At 37.7% G+C, this 19,119-nt stretch overlaps 1 protein-coding gene across 4 annotated transcripts in view; it reads right to left on the bottom strand.

Annotated features, from left to right (window-relative positions):
* Positions 1-19,119, bottom strand: part of PDE7A (phosphodiesterase 7A) — a 78,415-nt gene that overhangs the window by 11,621 nt on the left and 47,675 nt on the right. For 3 of the 4 annotated variants that reach the window (XM_071554436.1, XM_071554439.1, XM_071554437.1), the window contains exons 3-6: positions 17,942-18,025; positions 4,531-4,682; positions 2,215-2,278; positions 364-459 (exon numbers count right to left, since the gene is read on the bottom strand). In XM_071554436.1, coding sequence (XP_071410537.1) covers positions 364-459; positions 2,215-2,278; positions 4,531-4,682; positions 17,942-18,025 — 396 coding nt within the window. The remainder of the gene's footprint in view (positions 1-363; positions 460-2,214; positions 2,279-4,530; positions 4,683-17,941; positions 18,026-19,119) is intronic. The other variant, XM_071554438.1, reaches the window with a different exon arrangement.

The following is a 19,119-nucleotide window of genomic DNA, read 5'->3' as shown; positions in this document are numbered from 1 at the left end:
TCATTGGGAAGCAAAGATCAATACAGAACTGAAAATCAAAACAAAGAAAGGAGCTGTCTAGCCTTTCCCAAGACAAATGTCACACAATGTCACATATATTATTATTTAGATTTAGTAAATAGACTACAGCATCTGCTATGAAATTACTAAGCTTGTTAATACTTGTTTCCATTTAACACAGAAAGTTCTGTACTCAAAAAACCTTTGAGAAATTGTCTCAATCAATACCATTTAAATCACTGCACAATCTGTACTGCATTAGTATCCTTTAAACCTTATTGCTAAACTACAACCAGCACTTCAGTTAAGGTATAAAAATGCAGATAAACAGCAACATTCATCATAATAAAAAGCTGTATTTACCCAAAAATCTACGAAGTTTCATCGTATCTAATTGGAAGTGTTCAATTAGTCCATGAAGATTAAACAGATGAAAGGTTAAGCTGACTAGACTGTTTCCTAAAAATAAGATGAAAATACTAATTCATTGGAAGCCATGAAATCAGTGACTCTTTCATAAGAAATGTATTATTTCAAACAAATTGGTCACAAAAATTATACAAGCAAATTTCTCTACACCAATTTATGATAAATACTTAAACCTTATTGCAAGACAAGATTCCATTAGCTGTCTCTAGTCATAACCAGTGGTTTTGCTTTTACAATGCATTCACCAACTGTCCACTGTCAACTGATAGGAAGAAAATGTTACTGAACATTAAAAAAGCAACAGGTTTCAACATGCAAACCCATTACAATGATACTCAATTCTGTAAGCAACTTTATGCAATATATCACAAACACACAGGTGAAAACCAAACACAATCAGGCAAACAGAAAAGCCAACACCATTGATTAGCACACATTGTAAATATGCTAACTCTCTTTTTCGCCATGTATTTTGCTGAACTTCCCCCTTATTTCACTCAGAACTCTATGAAAGACAAATAGCCTGAAATGTTTACTTGAAATAGCTTGCCCATTATTGGCTCTGCAAACAACATGTCATGGCTGACAATCTTCATTTACCATTAAAGAACCTAGCACAGACAGAAATTGAGGGGCAAAAGGACAAAAATTTCTGCTAAATCTAGCTTGTTACTGGACTTAATGTATTGCCACGTGCGTGCCTCTCCTTCACAATGAGATACGCAATCCCTTGGAACAACATTTACTGGACAGTTTGTTTCTTAGATGATTATCCAGGGCAGCTCGTTCAACAGTTTTATACACAGCATTCTGCCCTTACAAACTCTCAGGAACAAGGCTGCCTGACCAAATGTCCTCCTAAAATGACTTAATTAGGATGCATAACGTTAAACACTCTGTTGTAACTCTGCTACTCTTCCATATGATGCGAGATCTGCAAGAGCTGCCCTCCATTCTCTCCCCACACTGGCACAAACATCACTGTGATGCTGGACTCATCTCCTCCTTCCATTCTAATCAAAATCCAGCTTCCATTGCTGTGATTACAGCACAAAACTTCACCCTACCCACAGCAGCAGCCCTCCCTCCTCCTTTCCAGCACTTCCACAGATCTCTTTTCTGTCTGTCCATAAATTAACCCAAAACTTGGGGTTTTTTTATCCAAATCCTTTTGCAGTTCTTACCACTATTTGTAATGGGTGCACAAAACTAACATAACGTTCTCTCCCTTTTTCTGTTTTGTGCAAGCTGTGCATGCAGCATTTTCCCTCTGCTCAACTCTAATTCTCCACGTATTCCATTATATGTCATAATTATAATGCATTCACACCAACATGCCTTCTTATCGCACTATAAAGCAACAGAACTACTCTAATGAACATTAAATTTATGAGAGGAATACTTGTTCAATTTAAATGACCTTTTGGACCCAAGCATATAAATTACCAGCACCTCATAATTGGGAAAAAAGTCTAAGATAGTAAAATTATTTGTTAATTTATACTGAATTACTGGTACAAATTACTAAGAGAGAACAGCAACCTACAAAGTACGTGAAGGGGCTCTACTACAAATCAGTGATTATTATCAGCAATGACAGCATCATTATTGTAATGGAGTGACCAGGCAAACTAGGACTTAGATTAAAAACTATTAAACCAAAAAGTACTACCTGATGAAATTTGTACTTTTTAGCAAACAAGTAATCATACACTGCAACATAAGTGCAACAGTTCAGTCATGCCAGGAGATAAAACACGAATGAAATAGCAAAAGTAAACTCACCATTTGTCAGTCTATCAAAAAGAAAAATATCAAAATTCCAATTTCCAACCTTCTCCAGCATACACTGAAAGAAAACACAAAAGCTGTCATTTTTTTAATCAGTATATGTCTATCTTCCTCTATCCTGGAGGAATATTTAAGATTTCAGAAACAGATCAAGTCTTAGGATTTCTACATACAAAAAAATAGTAGTAAAAGAGTAACAAAATTTGTCTGATAACTGAAAAACTTTAAAATACATGTTACAAATTAAAAAACTGAAAAAAAACCTCAAGAAGTGCCTTAACAAAACTGGTTAGAGATTTCCTTTCATCCTTTAGTCAATTTCTCAAAAGTAAGAAACAATTTAAAATAATTAGGTTAAAACCAGAAAAAGTATGACAGAAAGCCTCTGCATTCAGACTTCTTTCACTTTAGGTTTTGCAACGAACTAGCAAATTTATCTCTGTGTAAGTTTGTACCTCTTCTCTCTTTCCCCTGCTTATAGAAGAGCAACTGTATTAAGATTTACAAGATAGAGGAGACATTTGCATTTGAGCCATTTGAACTTTCTTCCAGCAACAGGAATCAGCAAGAACAGCAAACAGCTCAAGGCCTCATGAGAATTCAGAAGTCCCAATCTTTGCCTCCCCTACCTGTATCAGAAATACCTGTCCAGCACATTTTTCAGATTCCTGCCTTCTCCTGTTCTCATTGGACTGGTAGAGCCATTTTATAACCCAATTATGCATTCCAGCTTTTCTCTACTAGCTGCTGAAACTCCACTACCCGAGACAACAAGAGCATTAACAAGTTCTCTTTACTATTAATTAGGTGTATATTTTTAAGATCCATCCTCCAGGTTATCAGATTTCTTTCTACACCACAGCCTAATCATGTTCAGCTTGAATACGTCCATGGTATTATAAGTATATTCCTTTTTTTGTGTTAAGATGACCAACAAAAAAGCACTAAATGCAGGGACACAACCTTTGGGATCTTGGAAAACCTGAATCACCTTTCCCTGCTCAGTTCCCTTCAGCACTATCCATCTTGTGTCCCCACTACACAAGCCTTTTATCCAGCTACCTGTTCCCAGTACCTGTTTTCCCTGCTTTAGTGCTACACAGGCATATTATAACTGCTACAGTTTTCTTTTATAGAAGAATTGCCTACCAAAGAAAAAAATCAGTTTGGCATAAACATGTCCTGAAAAATCCATTTTACTGCCTTTTATTGTTTGCAGTAGTAGGCTGTCACGGTTCCAGATGTTCTTTAGTGACATTAGACTAAACATGAAAGGGAGGGAATAGTTCTCCAAATTGCTCCATTGCATTTCTTATATACATTTTCCTTTCTTCATTTTTTTCCTTTAAGTTCATCCTTCATTCACCAGTTATTAGAAAAACAGAAAAGAAAGGGGAAGGGAGGGAGGGAGGGAAGGGAAGGAGGGAAGGAGGGAAGGAGGGAGGGAGGGAGGGAGGGAGGGAGGGAGGGAGGGAGGGAGGGAGGGAGGGAGGGAGGGAGGGAGGAAGGGAGGAAGGGAGGAAGGGAGGAAGGGAGGAAGGAAGGAAGGAAGGAAGGAAGGAAGGAAGGAAGGAAGGAAGGAAGGAAGGAAGGAAGGAAGGAAGGAAGGAAGGAAGGAAGGAAGGAAGGAAGGAAGGAAGGAAGGAAGGAAGGAAGGAAGGAAGGAAGGAAGGAAGGAAGGAAGGAAGGAAGGAAGGAAGGAAGGAAGGAAGGAAGGAAGGAAGGAAGGAAGGAAGGAAGGAAGGAAGGAAGGAAGGAAGGAAGGAAGGAAGGAAGGAAGGAAGGAAGGAAGGAAGGAAGGAAGGAAGGAAGGAAGGAAGGAAGGAAGGAAGGAAGGAAGGAAGGAAGGAAGGAAGGAAGGAAGGAAGGAAGGAAGGAAGGAAGGAAGGAAGGAAGGAAGGAAGGAAGGAAGGAAGGAAGGAAGGAAGGAAGGAAGGAAGGAAGGAAGGAAGGAAGGAAGGAAGGAAGGAAGGAAGGAAGGAAGGAAGGAAGGAAGGAAGGAAGGAAGGAAGGAAGGAAGGAAGGAAGGAAGGAAGGAAGGAAGGAAGGAAGGAAGGAAGGAAGGAAGGAAGGAAGGAAGGAAGGAAGGAAGGAAGGAAGGAAAAAACACTAGCCACAAAAATCACCCCAGAGCACTAGTGGGCAGTGAAGGAGTTTGTTACAAACTATTAAGATGTATCTATAAGAATACACAAAAATACTTACACACACATATATAAAAAACATACTTGAAATTTCTATTTGGTTGTACTTTAACATGTGATATACATACTAGTAAGCATTTAAAAAAATAAACACCAAGCAACCAACCTTTGCTTGTCCATTATAATCATCATCTAAAATGTTTGAAGAATTTGGAACAGTGATACCACGGAAAAAACGGGAAGATCTCAGGTACCTCTGGAAACTAAGCAACCTCCTCACATTTCTCGCAGACACAGAGACCTCGATTTCAGAATTTGCTACAAAAAACAAGAAAATAAACACTCTCTCTAAAAAATCGTTATCAAAAAGACAAGTGTTATGGGAAGTTTGGTACAAAGGTAATTTTTTTTTTATCAAATGTTTCAGCCACAAATACAAATATTTTATTAATAATAAATACAGAGCCAAGGCTTAAAAAAAACACTGTTCTGTGTAAACATCCTGTGAAGAAAAACAAATATTTCAATCACTGCTGCAACTTCTCTTTTTAAGCAACTCTGTTATTGGAAGGACAGAAATATTTAGGAAATTGTCTAAAAACACATAGTAGTGCAAACAAATTATTATTTGAAAACTGCTCTCATGTATACACATCCAATCTGCCCCTAACGAATCACATGAAATATGTACACCAGCAAGAGACAATCAGAAACTGCATGTTGATACAGGAGATACAAGCAGGCTTGGAGCACACACAAGTAACTTCTACACATTTTAAAGCTCAGAAAAGCTCTTAACTCTCCTACTGGCAAAATTTTCAACATACTCAAGTAATTTTGGTGTTTTTGCACATTATACTCTTCTGCACATTATACTCTTCTGCTGAACAAGGACCATGTTTGCTTTCACAGCATATGCAATGCTCTTTCCTGGTACAGTGAAAACACAACAAAAAATTATTTTAATCTGGTTTCAAATATTTATCCAAATATTTTGCTTTATTCTTACTAGGTTAACTGGTTTATTCAAATGACCGATGATAGCTTTGGTCCAATTCCACTTGATATATCTGAAGTGTTTTAGAAACCTGAAGATCAAACTAGCTATAGTTTCTTTGTAACAAGTCAAATACTCTGATTTTGAAATACATAAGGTGAAGCTTGGCCTTTACTTTCTTTTCAACAGTACCTCAATAGCAGTTTTCTAAAACCAAGAGTAAAGAATCTCGATATTCACTCATTCTGCCTGAAATCATTCATGTTACAAAAAAAAAAAAAAATTAAGCAAGGAAGCAAACAGGCTCTTCTCCAAAACTGCAGATCCCCAAAACCAACATGAGCTCAGCTTTGTAGTACAGATCTCTTCTTTTTCCAAGAACAAAGCATATCAGAAGTTGGTGAAGGAGTTACAACTTTGTTCTTAACAGTCAGTCTAAAATGCTTTACAGCTGTGGCTTTATTTGTCAACCTCCATTAAAAGCCTTAGCAATTTCTAGGGACAGCAGCTTAATTCTACGTAAGATAAATCTTTATCCACTTAAATTCTTCTCTCTGCAGAAGTTCCAACTTTCTTTCTGTTCTATGTTAGCTCATTAATATACTAATTTCCAAGCCATACAAAAAAAAAGCCTCTGAACAGAAGTGACAGTGGCACGAACATACAGTATCTAATCAAAAGCAGCAGCGTTCCACATGAACAGTCTGTGCTAACAGAGACTGAACTGACAAAACTGGTATATTCTTTCAGACATGCCTGAAACACTTTATCAAGACACTGAAATTCAGGGCTAACAGAGACAACTTCACATGCAGTATCTTTCTGCAAGTTATCAAGAAAAAGGGCACTTCCTCTGAAAACACTGGTACCTACATACCCCAGTTAAGTATGCAGGTGTACTACATGATAAAGGTTATTTATAAAACAACAGTCTCATGTACAGCAGTCAAATAAATAGATTCTGCCATGCTACATTTCTCTACCAATATTTCTAAGCACATTTGTTAACATGAAGTTACAGTCCAATCATTGCCAGGCTGCAGAACAGAGAAGTAGGGAGCAATACAGCTGCTGCTGTTAAAGGAGCACAGTCCTTCCCCCTCAACCTTGATCCAATCCCTTAAAATCCAAATTTCAAAACAAATACGATAATATAAAACTGTTGTAACTTGGGTCATAAAACAATCTAAAATATCCACAAAGTCACATACAAAAGCCATAACTTCGCTACATGCAAATAAAACAGAATGTTTAAAGTAGGAAAAATAAGCACCCTTCTGGAAGTGTAGATATTTCTCTTGATTTCAAGTACTCTTCTACAGATCTAGAGTTAACAAAAACCTGTTTTGTTGTCATACTTCAAGCTAAGTTTCACTGTCAGAGATGCCACACATTCATCTTTGACAGAACAGTATGATGTAGGTAACACAAGTAACGGCAGCTTCTGGCAGCAAAGCACAAAACAGAACATAGAAATGCAATCATTTGCCAGTACAGACGTTCCAATATACTTGTATTCATAAGCCATTGAGGGGGTTGCACATGTTCTTGCTTCAGGACTTCTGATGATGATGTGGGTGTAGAGGTAAATGAGTTACTTGGTTTCCTGTGAAGCTTCATTATTCTGTGAACCACCATTACTTTTTACTTCACAATATGCTATTGAGATATTTAGCATGTTTAAACTCCCTAAATTATCACCTATTTGTATAGCTAGTAAACTACATTTATACATTAATCCTACTTCTTCTACTCCTTGTTTAACAAAAATTGAAAAAAAATAAAAAAAATAAAAGAGCACTGCATATTACAGATTCATAAAACTGCTGAAGTAGGAAATTACTTCTGGGGTTCATCTGGTCAATCTCCTCTGCTCAAGCAGGACCACTCAGACCACATTGCTCAGGACCATGTCCCAGAGGCTTCTGAGCATCTCCCAGGATGGAGACTACACAGCCTCCCTGAGTAACCTGTGCCAGCACTTGGTTACCCTCACAGTGAAAAAGTGTTTCCTGATGTTCAGAGGGAACCTCCTGTGTTTCAGTTTTTGCCCATTGCCCCTAGTTCTGGCACTGGCACCTCTGAAAGAGCCTGGCTTCATCCTCTTTGCACCCTTCCTTCAGGTATTTGTACACGAGCGAGTTCCCCCACTGAGCCTTCTCTAAGCTGAAGAGACTCAGCTCTTCAGCCTGTTCTCATCAGCCCCTCATCTCTCTGACCTTTTGTGGGACTCTCTCTGGTATGTCCATGTCTTTCTTTTCCTGGGAAGCCCTGACCTGGACACAGCACTCCAGCTGAGGTCTCGCCAGTGCTGGATAAAGGAGCCGGATCACCTCCCTCCGCCTGCTGGCACCATTCCTTGTAATGCAGCCCAGGATACCATCTGCTTTCTTTCCAGCAAGGCCACATGGCTGGTTCCTGTACAATTTGGTGCCCACCAGGAGCCCCAGGTGCTTTTCATCCAAGCTACTTCCCAGCTGGGGCTGTTCCCCCCCAGAGGCCGGGCTTTCCACTTCCCTTTGAACTACCAGCTACTGCACACATACAGCCCAAGCTTGATAAACCTTGACTAAATGTCTTTATCATTTAGATTTGCAATGACAAAATAACTTCCAGTTGAGAAAAGAGATCTTTAGACTTATCAACCCTCTGCAGAACCAGAACACCTCATTCAGGAGAGTACATCAACCCCAAAAGTTAATTTCTCTTTAACAGCTGAACATTTTCCACAAGACAATTCAGAAAAGGCAAGTCAGATGCGGAGGTTTGACAGGTTATTAATTTAAAAGGGAGGCTGAAACAGAAAATATCTGGCTTTCAAGGAATGGGGCGGGGGAAAACAGTTTCTTCAGCTGCAGGAACCCTGATAGCAACCATGCCTGCTGTTTCCTTTTCCTCACAAATAAATTATTATTAAGGATACACAAACCAACTGCTTTGTGGTTCTTGCAGACCAGCTAAGATCAGTTCATGGGAAGAACTGTTAAAATGAACGATACAGTTGTGCAATGGAAACTTGGTATTTCCCTCCTGGTACATCATTCCCTTTATATGCATGATTAATGTGAGAATGTCAGCCTACTCTCTTCTATCACGAGTCACGAAATGAGATGCTAATTTCAGAGGCAAATCAAGGTTCAATAATGTAATTATTATGGAAAGAAGGTGGTGAAGAATGAAGAGTACATTGCATTAGCTCATGAATAAGTATTCTGCAAACACATCCCTCCCCCCTGCCCAAATATCTTTCCTTTTATTTGGAGCCTACAGGTTGCTAAATGCCTTTTAATATCCAATACTGACCACTTGCTCTTAAGGACAGTTTAGAGACAAACTGGAATGAGAAAACAGGTATGACATTTACCACCTTGAGAACTGAAAGAGAATGAAAGCAAACGTGGCATGGTGGGCACATTAAGAAGGACTCAGAAGTGCTTTTGATGCAAGGAACCAGAAGACAAACTGTAGGTCTTTGTGCCCAATCAGCAGCAGCCATCCTATGACATTCTTCTTGTTCCTTTCTAAGCTAGAGCTATCATCCAAAATATTTTCCCAGGGTTTCGGGAAAGCATTTTTTGTTTCTTTGATTAAAATGGTTATATGCTTGTTTCTAAGCATCTTAAGTGAGATGCTGGTAAAACAAAATATTCCCTTCTCCAAAATAAAGAAAAATAAGTAATTCTATTTACTAGTATCAGTTATTTTGCTAATGTTATGCATGTACAGCAATAAAATAACGCGTTGCCTCCATGCAACAGATTTCATCCGTATTTCACGACACTAATTTTAACCTCTTCCCACTCCCAATCTTTCAAGCATGTCATTCTTCACAAAAACCTAAAAAAAAGTCTTACCACATTTCACAGGGGTATTAGTTTTTTTCCTTATGCCGATATAAAAATGCAAAGTAAATTCTAATCACTTACAGAATCATCATCATATCAGTAAACCATATCCTGATGGGTTTTGCACCTTGCATATAGTGAGGGCAGTCAGCAAAAGGCAGAATGACAACTTAATTATGGTTTGGTTTAATTTTTTATTAGGGAAAACCTTAAATCCTAACAATATGCTTCAACCTTCCTTTAATGCAAAGATAAAGATTCATACCCTCTGACAGGATCCTGGTTAAACAAGTCTACTCAGGGTAAGAACTCCAATTCCATGTCTTCCCTGCTACAGCACAAAAGGCAGATAGGAAATTATCCACAGTAAAAATCACTGGGTTTCACTGCTATAAAGAGCTAACTGAGCATCTCAGGTATCACTGCCACTAACAAAAAAAATAAATTTAAAAAAATATTTTAGAGGATGGATCTTTCTCTTGCTTAATGTAGTACCTGAAGTTTGAGGTGCACAAGCCTACCAGGGGAGATATTTTCCTAAGAAATATCACGTAAATATCTTCTTTTAATGAAAGCAATCTCTCATGATTTTTCAGCATTAAACTCAACTACACATTTATCATTTTTACACAGGAGATGCTACCACTAAACTTGACATAATATCTGAAAGTTTCCACTACCTGTAAAGCAATATACAATTGCACATGCCACTTGTAATCGCCTTTCTAAGGTCTTACAGGAAACAAATAAATTCCATTTATGAATAATTTGAAAGTATTATCTAGCATTTCACACCACTAGAGGGACCCATAAGCATTCTAATTTTCTATCTATTCCCATCAAACCATTAAGAAATGCATTATGTTAGATCCATGAACATTTTCTAAAAAGCTACGTCCCATTATTTAACTCTTCTGTAAGTTTTCCACTCAGTGATTTGCCTCTTCAAGCATTTTTAAGACATTCAGTACTAAAGTATTACATCACACTATGACTTCATTAGGAAGGTATCATTTCAGCAAGAATTTACATAGTCTACTGTGTCTCAATTACCTTATTGTACTTCCTGTCTTCCTTAGGCCCACTCTGAAGGCTTGCTCAGCATCACTGTAAGGCACTACACCCTGTCTTCCACTTAAAAGAAAAAATTAAGTCAGACTGTTTTGGTTTTAGTGTATATCTACTTAGACACACATTCATACATTTTTTCTTTCCAAATAGTAATGATCGCTGGAAAATATGCTGTGGGTTAAGGATTAATGAAATGAACACAGCTTTGCAAATGTCTTCTGACTGAGTGGAAGAGAAAAAACTGTTAAGTCTCAAAAACCTCTGGTAGACCACATTTCTATTGAAAACTTTGGTGGTTTTCAACAGATCCTCCCTGATGGAGGCAGGAGGAACAGACAGACATCACCACCACCAAAGATAACTTCTTTCCAGAAAGATCTTACAGAATGAAATAATGCTTTAGCAAAATATAGAGCCACAGAACCGAAAGAGACTTCTCAAAGTCCTTTAGTTCAGTTCTCAGCTCAAAGCAGAGATAATTTGGGAGAAATTACTCAAAGCACAGAGATTAGACCACTTCAGTATGAAGTGCCAAATAAGTGCCAATTCTCCAATGGCACTGTAAGCCAATGCACAGCAGCAGAAGTGTAAAGAAAACTCTCTGAAAGGGTATCTCTCTCGAATTTTGGCTAATCTTAGTATTTCTGTAAGCACCTCAAGAAAGATACAAAATTAAGTAAATTAAACAATGTCATTCCTCTGCTTAAATGAGTAACATTTTGCCATAACCTCAGGCCCAAGAAAACTATATACAAGGCATAGTCTTTCCATACCAATTTGGTGAATCATAACCCCAGCAATCCTGCAATTGTTCACCTTCTTCTTAACCTGAACCCACCCACTGGGCAAGGCAAATCTGCAGCTCACAGCAGCATAGTGTGAACTAACAAACTTCACTGAAGAAAAATATTTATAGAGGAATATCATCAGGACACAAATACAGCTCTTACAACATGGGTTATGGTTTGTTAATCAAGAAACTGACCCTTCTGAACAACAAATACATGATATAATAATGGCTCTATACTTTTCTCAAAAAGATAATACCTTCCAGATCACCACCAAATAGTTTTCTTGATGTCTTACCAAAGAAACACCTTTCTTTGGTGTCCCTAGAAATATTCAGTTCTACAATAATGGAACATCAGAAACCTCAAGTAATCCTTTTTGGCTACTTTTCACCAACAGAAATGAAAGAATTCAAAAGTAACACATCACAGTTAACAGACTTTCCTTTAGCAGTCTGTATGACTGATAATACAAAAGTCAAACTGGGAGCAGAGATGAAAACAAAAGTATTCTCACATACTTTATGTCAAATTATCCAGCATTAAAAAAAAATGTAATAAGCTACTTGGAGAAGGGATGCATTGAAGAAGCTCAAAAGAAAAAAAAAACAACAACAAACCAGAATGTGCCTCTGTCTTCCTCTAACGCCAAACTTACTTCAGCAATAAAACACAGAGCAGGCTGTACCTGTGCACAATTCCAGAGGCACACATGATGTTTTACAGAAACTCACAGGGAAGAAACTGTAGGTGAAACAACAATCTAGGAGAGCATATAGAAATAATTAAACCTGTTATTCTCAAGTTGGCAGCTTTTATCCCAAAATCTTCCTTAACCAAGCCCACTTTTCACTTCAAGTTTATCTTCACTGTTTTTGTTTGGCCAAGGCTGTATTTAGAGCACCTTCTGTGACTTTCCCTTGTGTGACTGCATTCTGCACACTAAAGCACAGTCAAACTTCTCTTACGTTGAGGAAAACAATATATTTGAATATCTGGACTCTGAATAATTAGAAGACAAATTCAGAATGGCATCCTTCACAGAAAGGCAGCTTTTGGAGAAATCTCTTGAGTACAAGCTTTTTTACTTCTCAGTGCTGCTATTTTCATAGGGAAACACACATTTCATTCTACATACGACCACACAGAATTTCCCTGCATGACTTTATTAATTGTGAAACTCCCCCTTCTTCACAGTAGATTGTTGAACAAGACAGACAAATATTTTTTACCATACTTAGCTTGGCAATTCCTCTACTTTCTTGGTGTTGTAGTTTGGGATTTTTATGTAAATTCTCTCCCCTGCCACTAACTGCCCATGCCAGCAGTTAACAAAACGAAGTAGTTAACTGCTGATCACTTGGGTGGGGGCAGGTTGTCTCTTTTGGTTTTGGGGACATTTTTTCCATTCTTAGCTCAGCAGAACACAGGAGCGGTGTGTGTGCTGCCGAGGAGGGAAGCTGCTCTTTTTTTTTTTCTCTCCTGCTCCTGCTGTTGGCTACTCTGCTGGGGCTTCTGGCTGAGTCGCTGCTTTTCTCCTCGCCACGGCTGTTTCTCCTGGTTCCTGCATCTGGGATCCTGGCTTCTGCTCCAGTCTCACCACCGCCTGCAGCGTCACGACCTGCCCGCCCCGGCTGGGGCAGTGACCCGGGAGAGAGAGAGGTGTGCAGCTGCTTTCCAGGACACGCGGCGGTTCCCCACTTTCAGCTTTCTTTTTCTTCATTTGGGACAAGAGACACAGAGTTCATCTCAGAGCCACCACTCGTCTGTCTCGCTGGAGAGGGACTGGAAACTCACTCCGCAGCCAGCCGGGCTGTGACATTGACACTGCCTAAGTATAACTTTCCTCCCGGAGGAAAACCTGCTGGGTTTTGTTGGTTTTTTTTTTCTTGTGGTGTTGGGGAAGCGGTTTGCACTAGTCTGTTTACATATATATATATATATAAGTTAAGAACAGTTATCCCTCTTGTATTAAAATTCCTTTTCTTAAATTTGATAAAGAGTGGCGTGATTGTTGTGGAGAAGGCCCCCTCCCCCGCTTGTGGGTAAACATTTTGGTTTTTCCCCTCAAACCAGGACACTTGGAAAAAAAGGTATTTAAATTCACCTGGACTATGCTCATTTTATCTCAATGTCTAGATGGTATCATAAAAAGCATGATCAGCTGCTGTTGCACAAGGATTTTCCAAATTCTTTAAGGCAATCAGTTTGGATTTGCACTCTTTTCTTTGACTTCTGGCCTCTCAATCAAAGTCTAAATTCACTGTATAAGATAAACCTTTTCCAACGATTTGTGAGCAAAAAACTGGAAAGTTAAAAATCTCATGGCAAACAGTAGATGCTGACATCTTTTCCAGATCTCAGAGTAGTATATAGTATGTTCCATGAACTATGATTTCCAAGTAAACAGTCTGAAGGTTGTATAATAAAGATAAATTCTGGAATTTCTTCATGTGTTTGTCTTCTCAAGAAGGAGAATTAGACTTATCCATCACCTAAAAAGTCTCTTTTTCCATTTCCAACAAAAAGGCTCCAAATACAACTGAGAAGAGCCATCTAATTCTCAATGAAGTCTTAAGTTTCAATCACATGATTTTTCTCTGCTATGTGAAGGTTTATACTGTATGCAAGCATCTATCTGCTTCAACATTGAGCCATTTCGGAACGTTAACAGACACACTGATTAACCTGAAAAACACTTTCTTCTTTCTAAGATATTTTAGTTCATAGATGTGACATATTCCCTTACCTATAAAACACAAAACAGAGCCCCATGTGCTGGCAACATCATCATCCCCCTATAGATGCATGCTCAGATGAGAGTGGCTCAAGAGAAGCTTGAAAACCTTTTGACAAGATCTTACTTATGCTGGGTCAGGTAAAACAGGAAAAGCGAGAAGAAAAAATGCTTCCTCTCCACAAAACTGAAGTATTTGCTTTTTTATCTGGCTCTTCCAACTATAACCAACAACCCTTTCCTAAAAAAGGAAGCTTAAAAGCATTTATTAAAGTTGTATCTGCTTAAGACACTTCCCAATATTTTTTCTGTTATCCTAATTATTCACTTTACTCATTTCGGTTTCACTTCCTCACTATAACATACTGCACACATGACTGGGCACTGTTTCTGTTTTTTTTTCAGATGAACAGTGAGTGACTGGGGCACATTACATACTCCTGTTTGTGCACACTAGAAACTCCTCACAAACACAGGTTCTTAAGTGTATTTGTAGTAAGTGTGTAAATATATACACACAGACACACATGCTAAAAAATAAACATTACTGACGACCTCTTAACAGCAAGAAAACAAAATGCAAAAATTTATTTATGGTTTACTATTTCTGAAAAGGGGAATATTCTTATACTGCCATTTACTGATTTTTCTATCAAAGATTCTGCTTTGCATTAGCTTTTCTCAACATATTCTGTCAACACCACAGACTGAATTACTGTCTATGATGTCTTGAGTAATGTGAACAAAAATTTACAATAATCATGTTAACTGTAGCTATTTGTAAACTAGCAGACAGCAAGAGTGGTTGTAACCACTGCAATCACTTTTCCAATGACTTCCCTGACAAACCAAACAATACGCACTGTGCTGTCACAGTGAACTGCAAAACTCCCTCCTTGTTACCCACAGAGTGAAAAGTTTCATAGTCAATTCAATAAAACATTACAGTTCAGGCATTTTATTGTGCAACAATTAATTATTGACATCCACTGAACCATTATGTTTAAGGCAAAAACTTACTTGAGAGGAAGAAAGTTGTGTGGTTGCTCTGTCCTTTGCAGAAATGGTGGCTTTGAACTGCTTTCTGCATTTTTGCCCATGGTCCCACACAGACATAATCAACAGGCCACAGTAACAGAAAAAAATACTAACTGATGATTCAAAATTAACCAATTGACAACCAACTAGAAGAAAACAATCTTGGGTTTCCCCATTCATCAGGAAGCAGTCTTGCTCGAACAAAAATTTGTTTATTAAGCTACTCCTCCTGGCTAGTTCCTTCAATTACCTAAAAAAGGTGACTTCTGAAATAACATGTAATATGGAAGGAAAATTACCATCCAACAAATTTAGCTTCATCATCAGTCAACTCAACTCCTGCATTTAATAATCCTCAGATGACTCCCATACCACCATTTCTAACAACAATAAAGACATTTTTCCAACAATCGTCCTCAAATCGCAGTTCCTAGAAAGAAGTTACTGTTGAGAATATTTCTATCTAGCCAAGTCAGAAACTTGTATATTCATGTGTCAATTACAGAACTCTGGGATGAAGATACAGACTAAGCTTATAATGCTTAAGAAGATATAGAAGTGGTCTTAAGAAGTAAGTGCCAAAAAACTTTACTTCAGCAACACTAGTTGAAGCTGCAAGTTAAAAAAGTGTTCTGGAACAGAAATGATGATTTAAAACAAACACACACAACAGTAGCTTCCTGAAAACAGAGTAAAGCATTTAAAGTTCAGTACTCTTCAAATCTACCGATAAAATAATGGGCTAAGAGCCTATCAGTAAAATACTGGAAAAGAGAACTGGTTGACAGATTATCAGCTAGACCTCCTGAAAGACGGTCACTTCTTCTCAAAACATCATTGACACAAAAAACCCCTAATGCTGCAAAGCAAAAGTTAGCTTAAGAAAAATACAAAACAGCAATAATGCTTCCACACTGTGACTGACAGCCAGTATATACAACTGCAAAACAGATAAGCAATATCTTTGCAAAATACTTAGTACCACAGACAAAGTTAGTGCATGGTAGAACGAAGTTACACTGAAACTATACAAACATGATGAAGGAAGCATATCCATGCATTTCTGATTTTCAGGATACAGCTGTGGTGGGGAGAAAAAAAAAAGTCAGCATTCAGATTGTTTAGTCTGCTTCGGCTCCAGAAGAGACCCTTTTCAGCTGAGTCTTTGCCCCCAGGAAAGAAGAGCTGGCTGGCTCCTCTCACATGCTATTGCTCATATGGGTGAACATTTTTCAGTCATGTAGCTCTACGTGGCAAAATCAAATACTTCTGGAGTTACCAGGAGAGGGCAGGGAGAATATCATAAAAATTAGGTCAAGTCTGATTCCCACAACTTCTCTCTACTTGCAGTCTCATAGTACAATACTAATCTCTTTTGCTTAAAACAATTAAGGAAATACTGATCGGGACTCAATTAGCACAGCAGAGAAAAAGCAAATATTTTAGATAAAAAACCCAAACCATCCCACAGTTATGTAAATTAATAGATAACATAGTTATACAGTGAGAGATGGCTCTGAATTTCTTACTGACTTTGGAAGAAACTCCACCATGTAACAGGAGCCTGAAGTCAAAGAGCAACAGACTCCAATCCTGAAGTGCAAGAAATCTGACTGTAATATGGCAACTCTGGAAACTGCCACAGCAGCTGAATCGAGGGGGAAGCTACAAGCCAAGGAATATTCTGGGCCTCCTAGCAACATTCTTTGCTGTCATCAGACACCACAGGTGATGTTGCTAAAAGCTGGTGTCTGTGCCTGAACAAGTAGGGGCAAGAAGAAAGGGTGTGAAAATCCTTTTCCTGATTAGTCATGATCTGCTGGATGCAAAATCATCAGGATGGAAAGAAACAGTGTGATGAGGACCACAGAAAATAGTTAACTTGACAACACCAATATCATCATCCATTGACTACCTTTTAACAGGTAGTTAATACTTCTGTTAGTATTTTCCCCTATCAGCATGAAATGCCACATATATATATATGCACATACACAGAAAGACATAGTTATGTACTTCATAAATTGCATGCTATTTCTAGAGAATTTATTATAGTCAATCAGGACTTGAGATGAAATTCTTATCCTCTTTACTGGAAAAATCAATATAGCACACTCTTCAAACTTTGTTTTCTCACCTATTTTTATGAAATTTGAATGAAACTAAGAGTTTAAAAGTTTTAAACGTGATCTACTTTTTTAAAAGAGTAACTTCAGTTACAATCAGAGCATAAGACCAGTTTCTGCCACTCATTTTTATTAATAAAGAATTACAACAACCACACTTGTTACCATGAAATCAGCTTTTCTAAATCTCCCCATTGCATTCAGAATACTTGGAACTGTGCTGATACAACGTTGGTATAGATACTCTATGACACTTAATACAGTCATCATTTGCATAATTTAATTAAGACTCAAATCCCCTGCACTTTGATTGCATAGTGGTTTGGTGGTTACTGAAACTTTCTATTACAAAAAGTACTGACAAATTTAGTTTTACAATATAGATAGATAATTTAAATTTTTTTCTCTAAAAAAATATTATTCTTGCAACACTTGTGAGAAAAAAACCGATTCCTAAAACATAAAATCAAAAAAGTTTGGTCTGCTGTTTTCCTCTAACACACTAAAACTTGTCTGTGTCCAAAAACTTCAGTGCTAGCTACATTTGAGTAGATGTAACGTTAATTGATTATGATGAGGTCAAGCATGTTGACATCTGCTGTAATTCTGTTCAAGCATCATCCTCCTGGACAGGGCCCTTCTGCTGCTGTATAAAAGCAGGAAAACCTTCTCCTCAACTGATTGCATCTGCCAAGTAAGCACTCAGCACCACACATCAGTAGCTGTATATAAAGACAGTCTTCATTTCCACAGAGATTCAGGTTTAAATTCAATGAGCCTAAGCTATATTTTTAAAAACAAAAATTTAGCAGAAGATTGTCCTTGTTTATTTTAGGTAATAAGCTGGCATGAGAGATTTTCCTAAGAAGTATAAAAAATGGTCTTGCTATAAAAGCTGCTAACTTTTAGAGGTTCAGTAGTTAAAAGTGATGGAAGCCTTTGTTTATTTGTAATTTATCTGCTTTAAATACTTACAGTGAAAAATACGGAAATCAATGTATGGATGAGAACCTCTTCTCTCTGTTTCAAATCCTGCCCGACTTCTTACTCGCACATCTCCTAGAAACAGGGTCAAAAGTGAAATAAAAGTGTGGAAGAGTGGCAGAGATAAAATGCAAATGAACATAGCCTGGAGGGGTAAAGATTCATGTACTTAATGGAGGAGAGTAATTCAAACAATAGGCCTACTTCAATGCTTTTTGTTTTAAAGGTGAAATTCAAAACAAAGTTTGAAGACTTGTTAAACATGCAATCACATGCTTTCTTGTCAAAAATCTCTCCTGCCTAAGCGTACGTTGCCAGAAGCATGTGATAAGCATTCAGATGAAATTAGGAAGAGCTTGCTACACCAGTATGGTAAAAATGCACCTTAATATGACAGAAAACACGAACATTTAGAGTTGATTTGTTCCTCAGTAACACACATAAAACGATAACATTTTGTAGACTACAAAAAAGATCCAACTTCTAGGAATGGTAGCTTTTAGCAAAGCTAGTTACAATATGGTTTTATTTTACATAATATTTTCCCACTAGCATTTACTTACTTGTGCTCAGCTGTTTGAATATTACACAAGAGCCTATTAAAATACCAAAACTCAGTATTAACATTTTATCAAACTATTTTGCACTGAAATTAGCTTCAACCTGAATCTTTTAGCATGCCAGTTGATTTCTACTTATCCATTTTACCAACTGAAAGCTGATCAGTATTCCTTCATTAGGTACTTGTATGCATTAACATAAGTTGTCCGCTTGGATTAAAAGCTTCCACTTAAAATCCTTTTGAAATTACAAATTTGGAAAAATCTTGGAGGATCAAATGCAATAGTGTTTCCCTTCCCAAATCCTAGCAAAAAGTTAAATTGAAGATGTGCAAATGTTCTGGTTTCTAATTTATGAAAATCCTTCAAGTGTAATATTCTCCTCATCTCAAGCACAATGCTTTTCATATGAATCCCAAATAAGTAATTAACAAAAGCAGCTACAACTGAGTTTATAAAAACAAAATAAAAACATAGCTATTTAATTGCCAGCAAGTAATGGACTCCTAGAAAGTGTTTTCCCCTTTTTTTCTTTTCCAGCCTGCTGATCTGTAATGCTGAGTCAGGCAACTTGTCAGAAAATAGCTAAAGGTACTGACTTAAACTTCA

Source organism: Pithys albifrons, chromosome 4, assembly GCF_047495875.1.
Source record: "Pithys albifrons albifrons isolate INPA30051 chromosome 4, PitAlb_v1, whole genome shotgun sequence".
NCBI lineage: Eukaryota > Metazoa > Chordata > Aves > Passeriformes > Thamnophilidae > Pithys > Pithys albifrons.
This window is presented reverse-complemented; position numbering and strand designations above follow the sequence as displayed.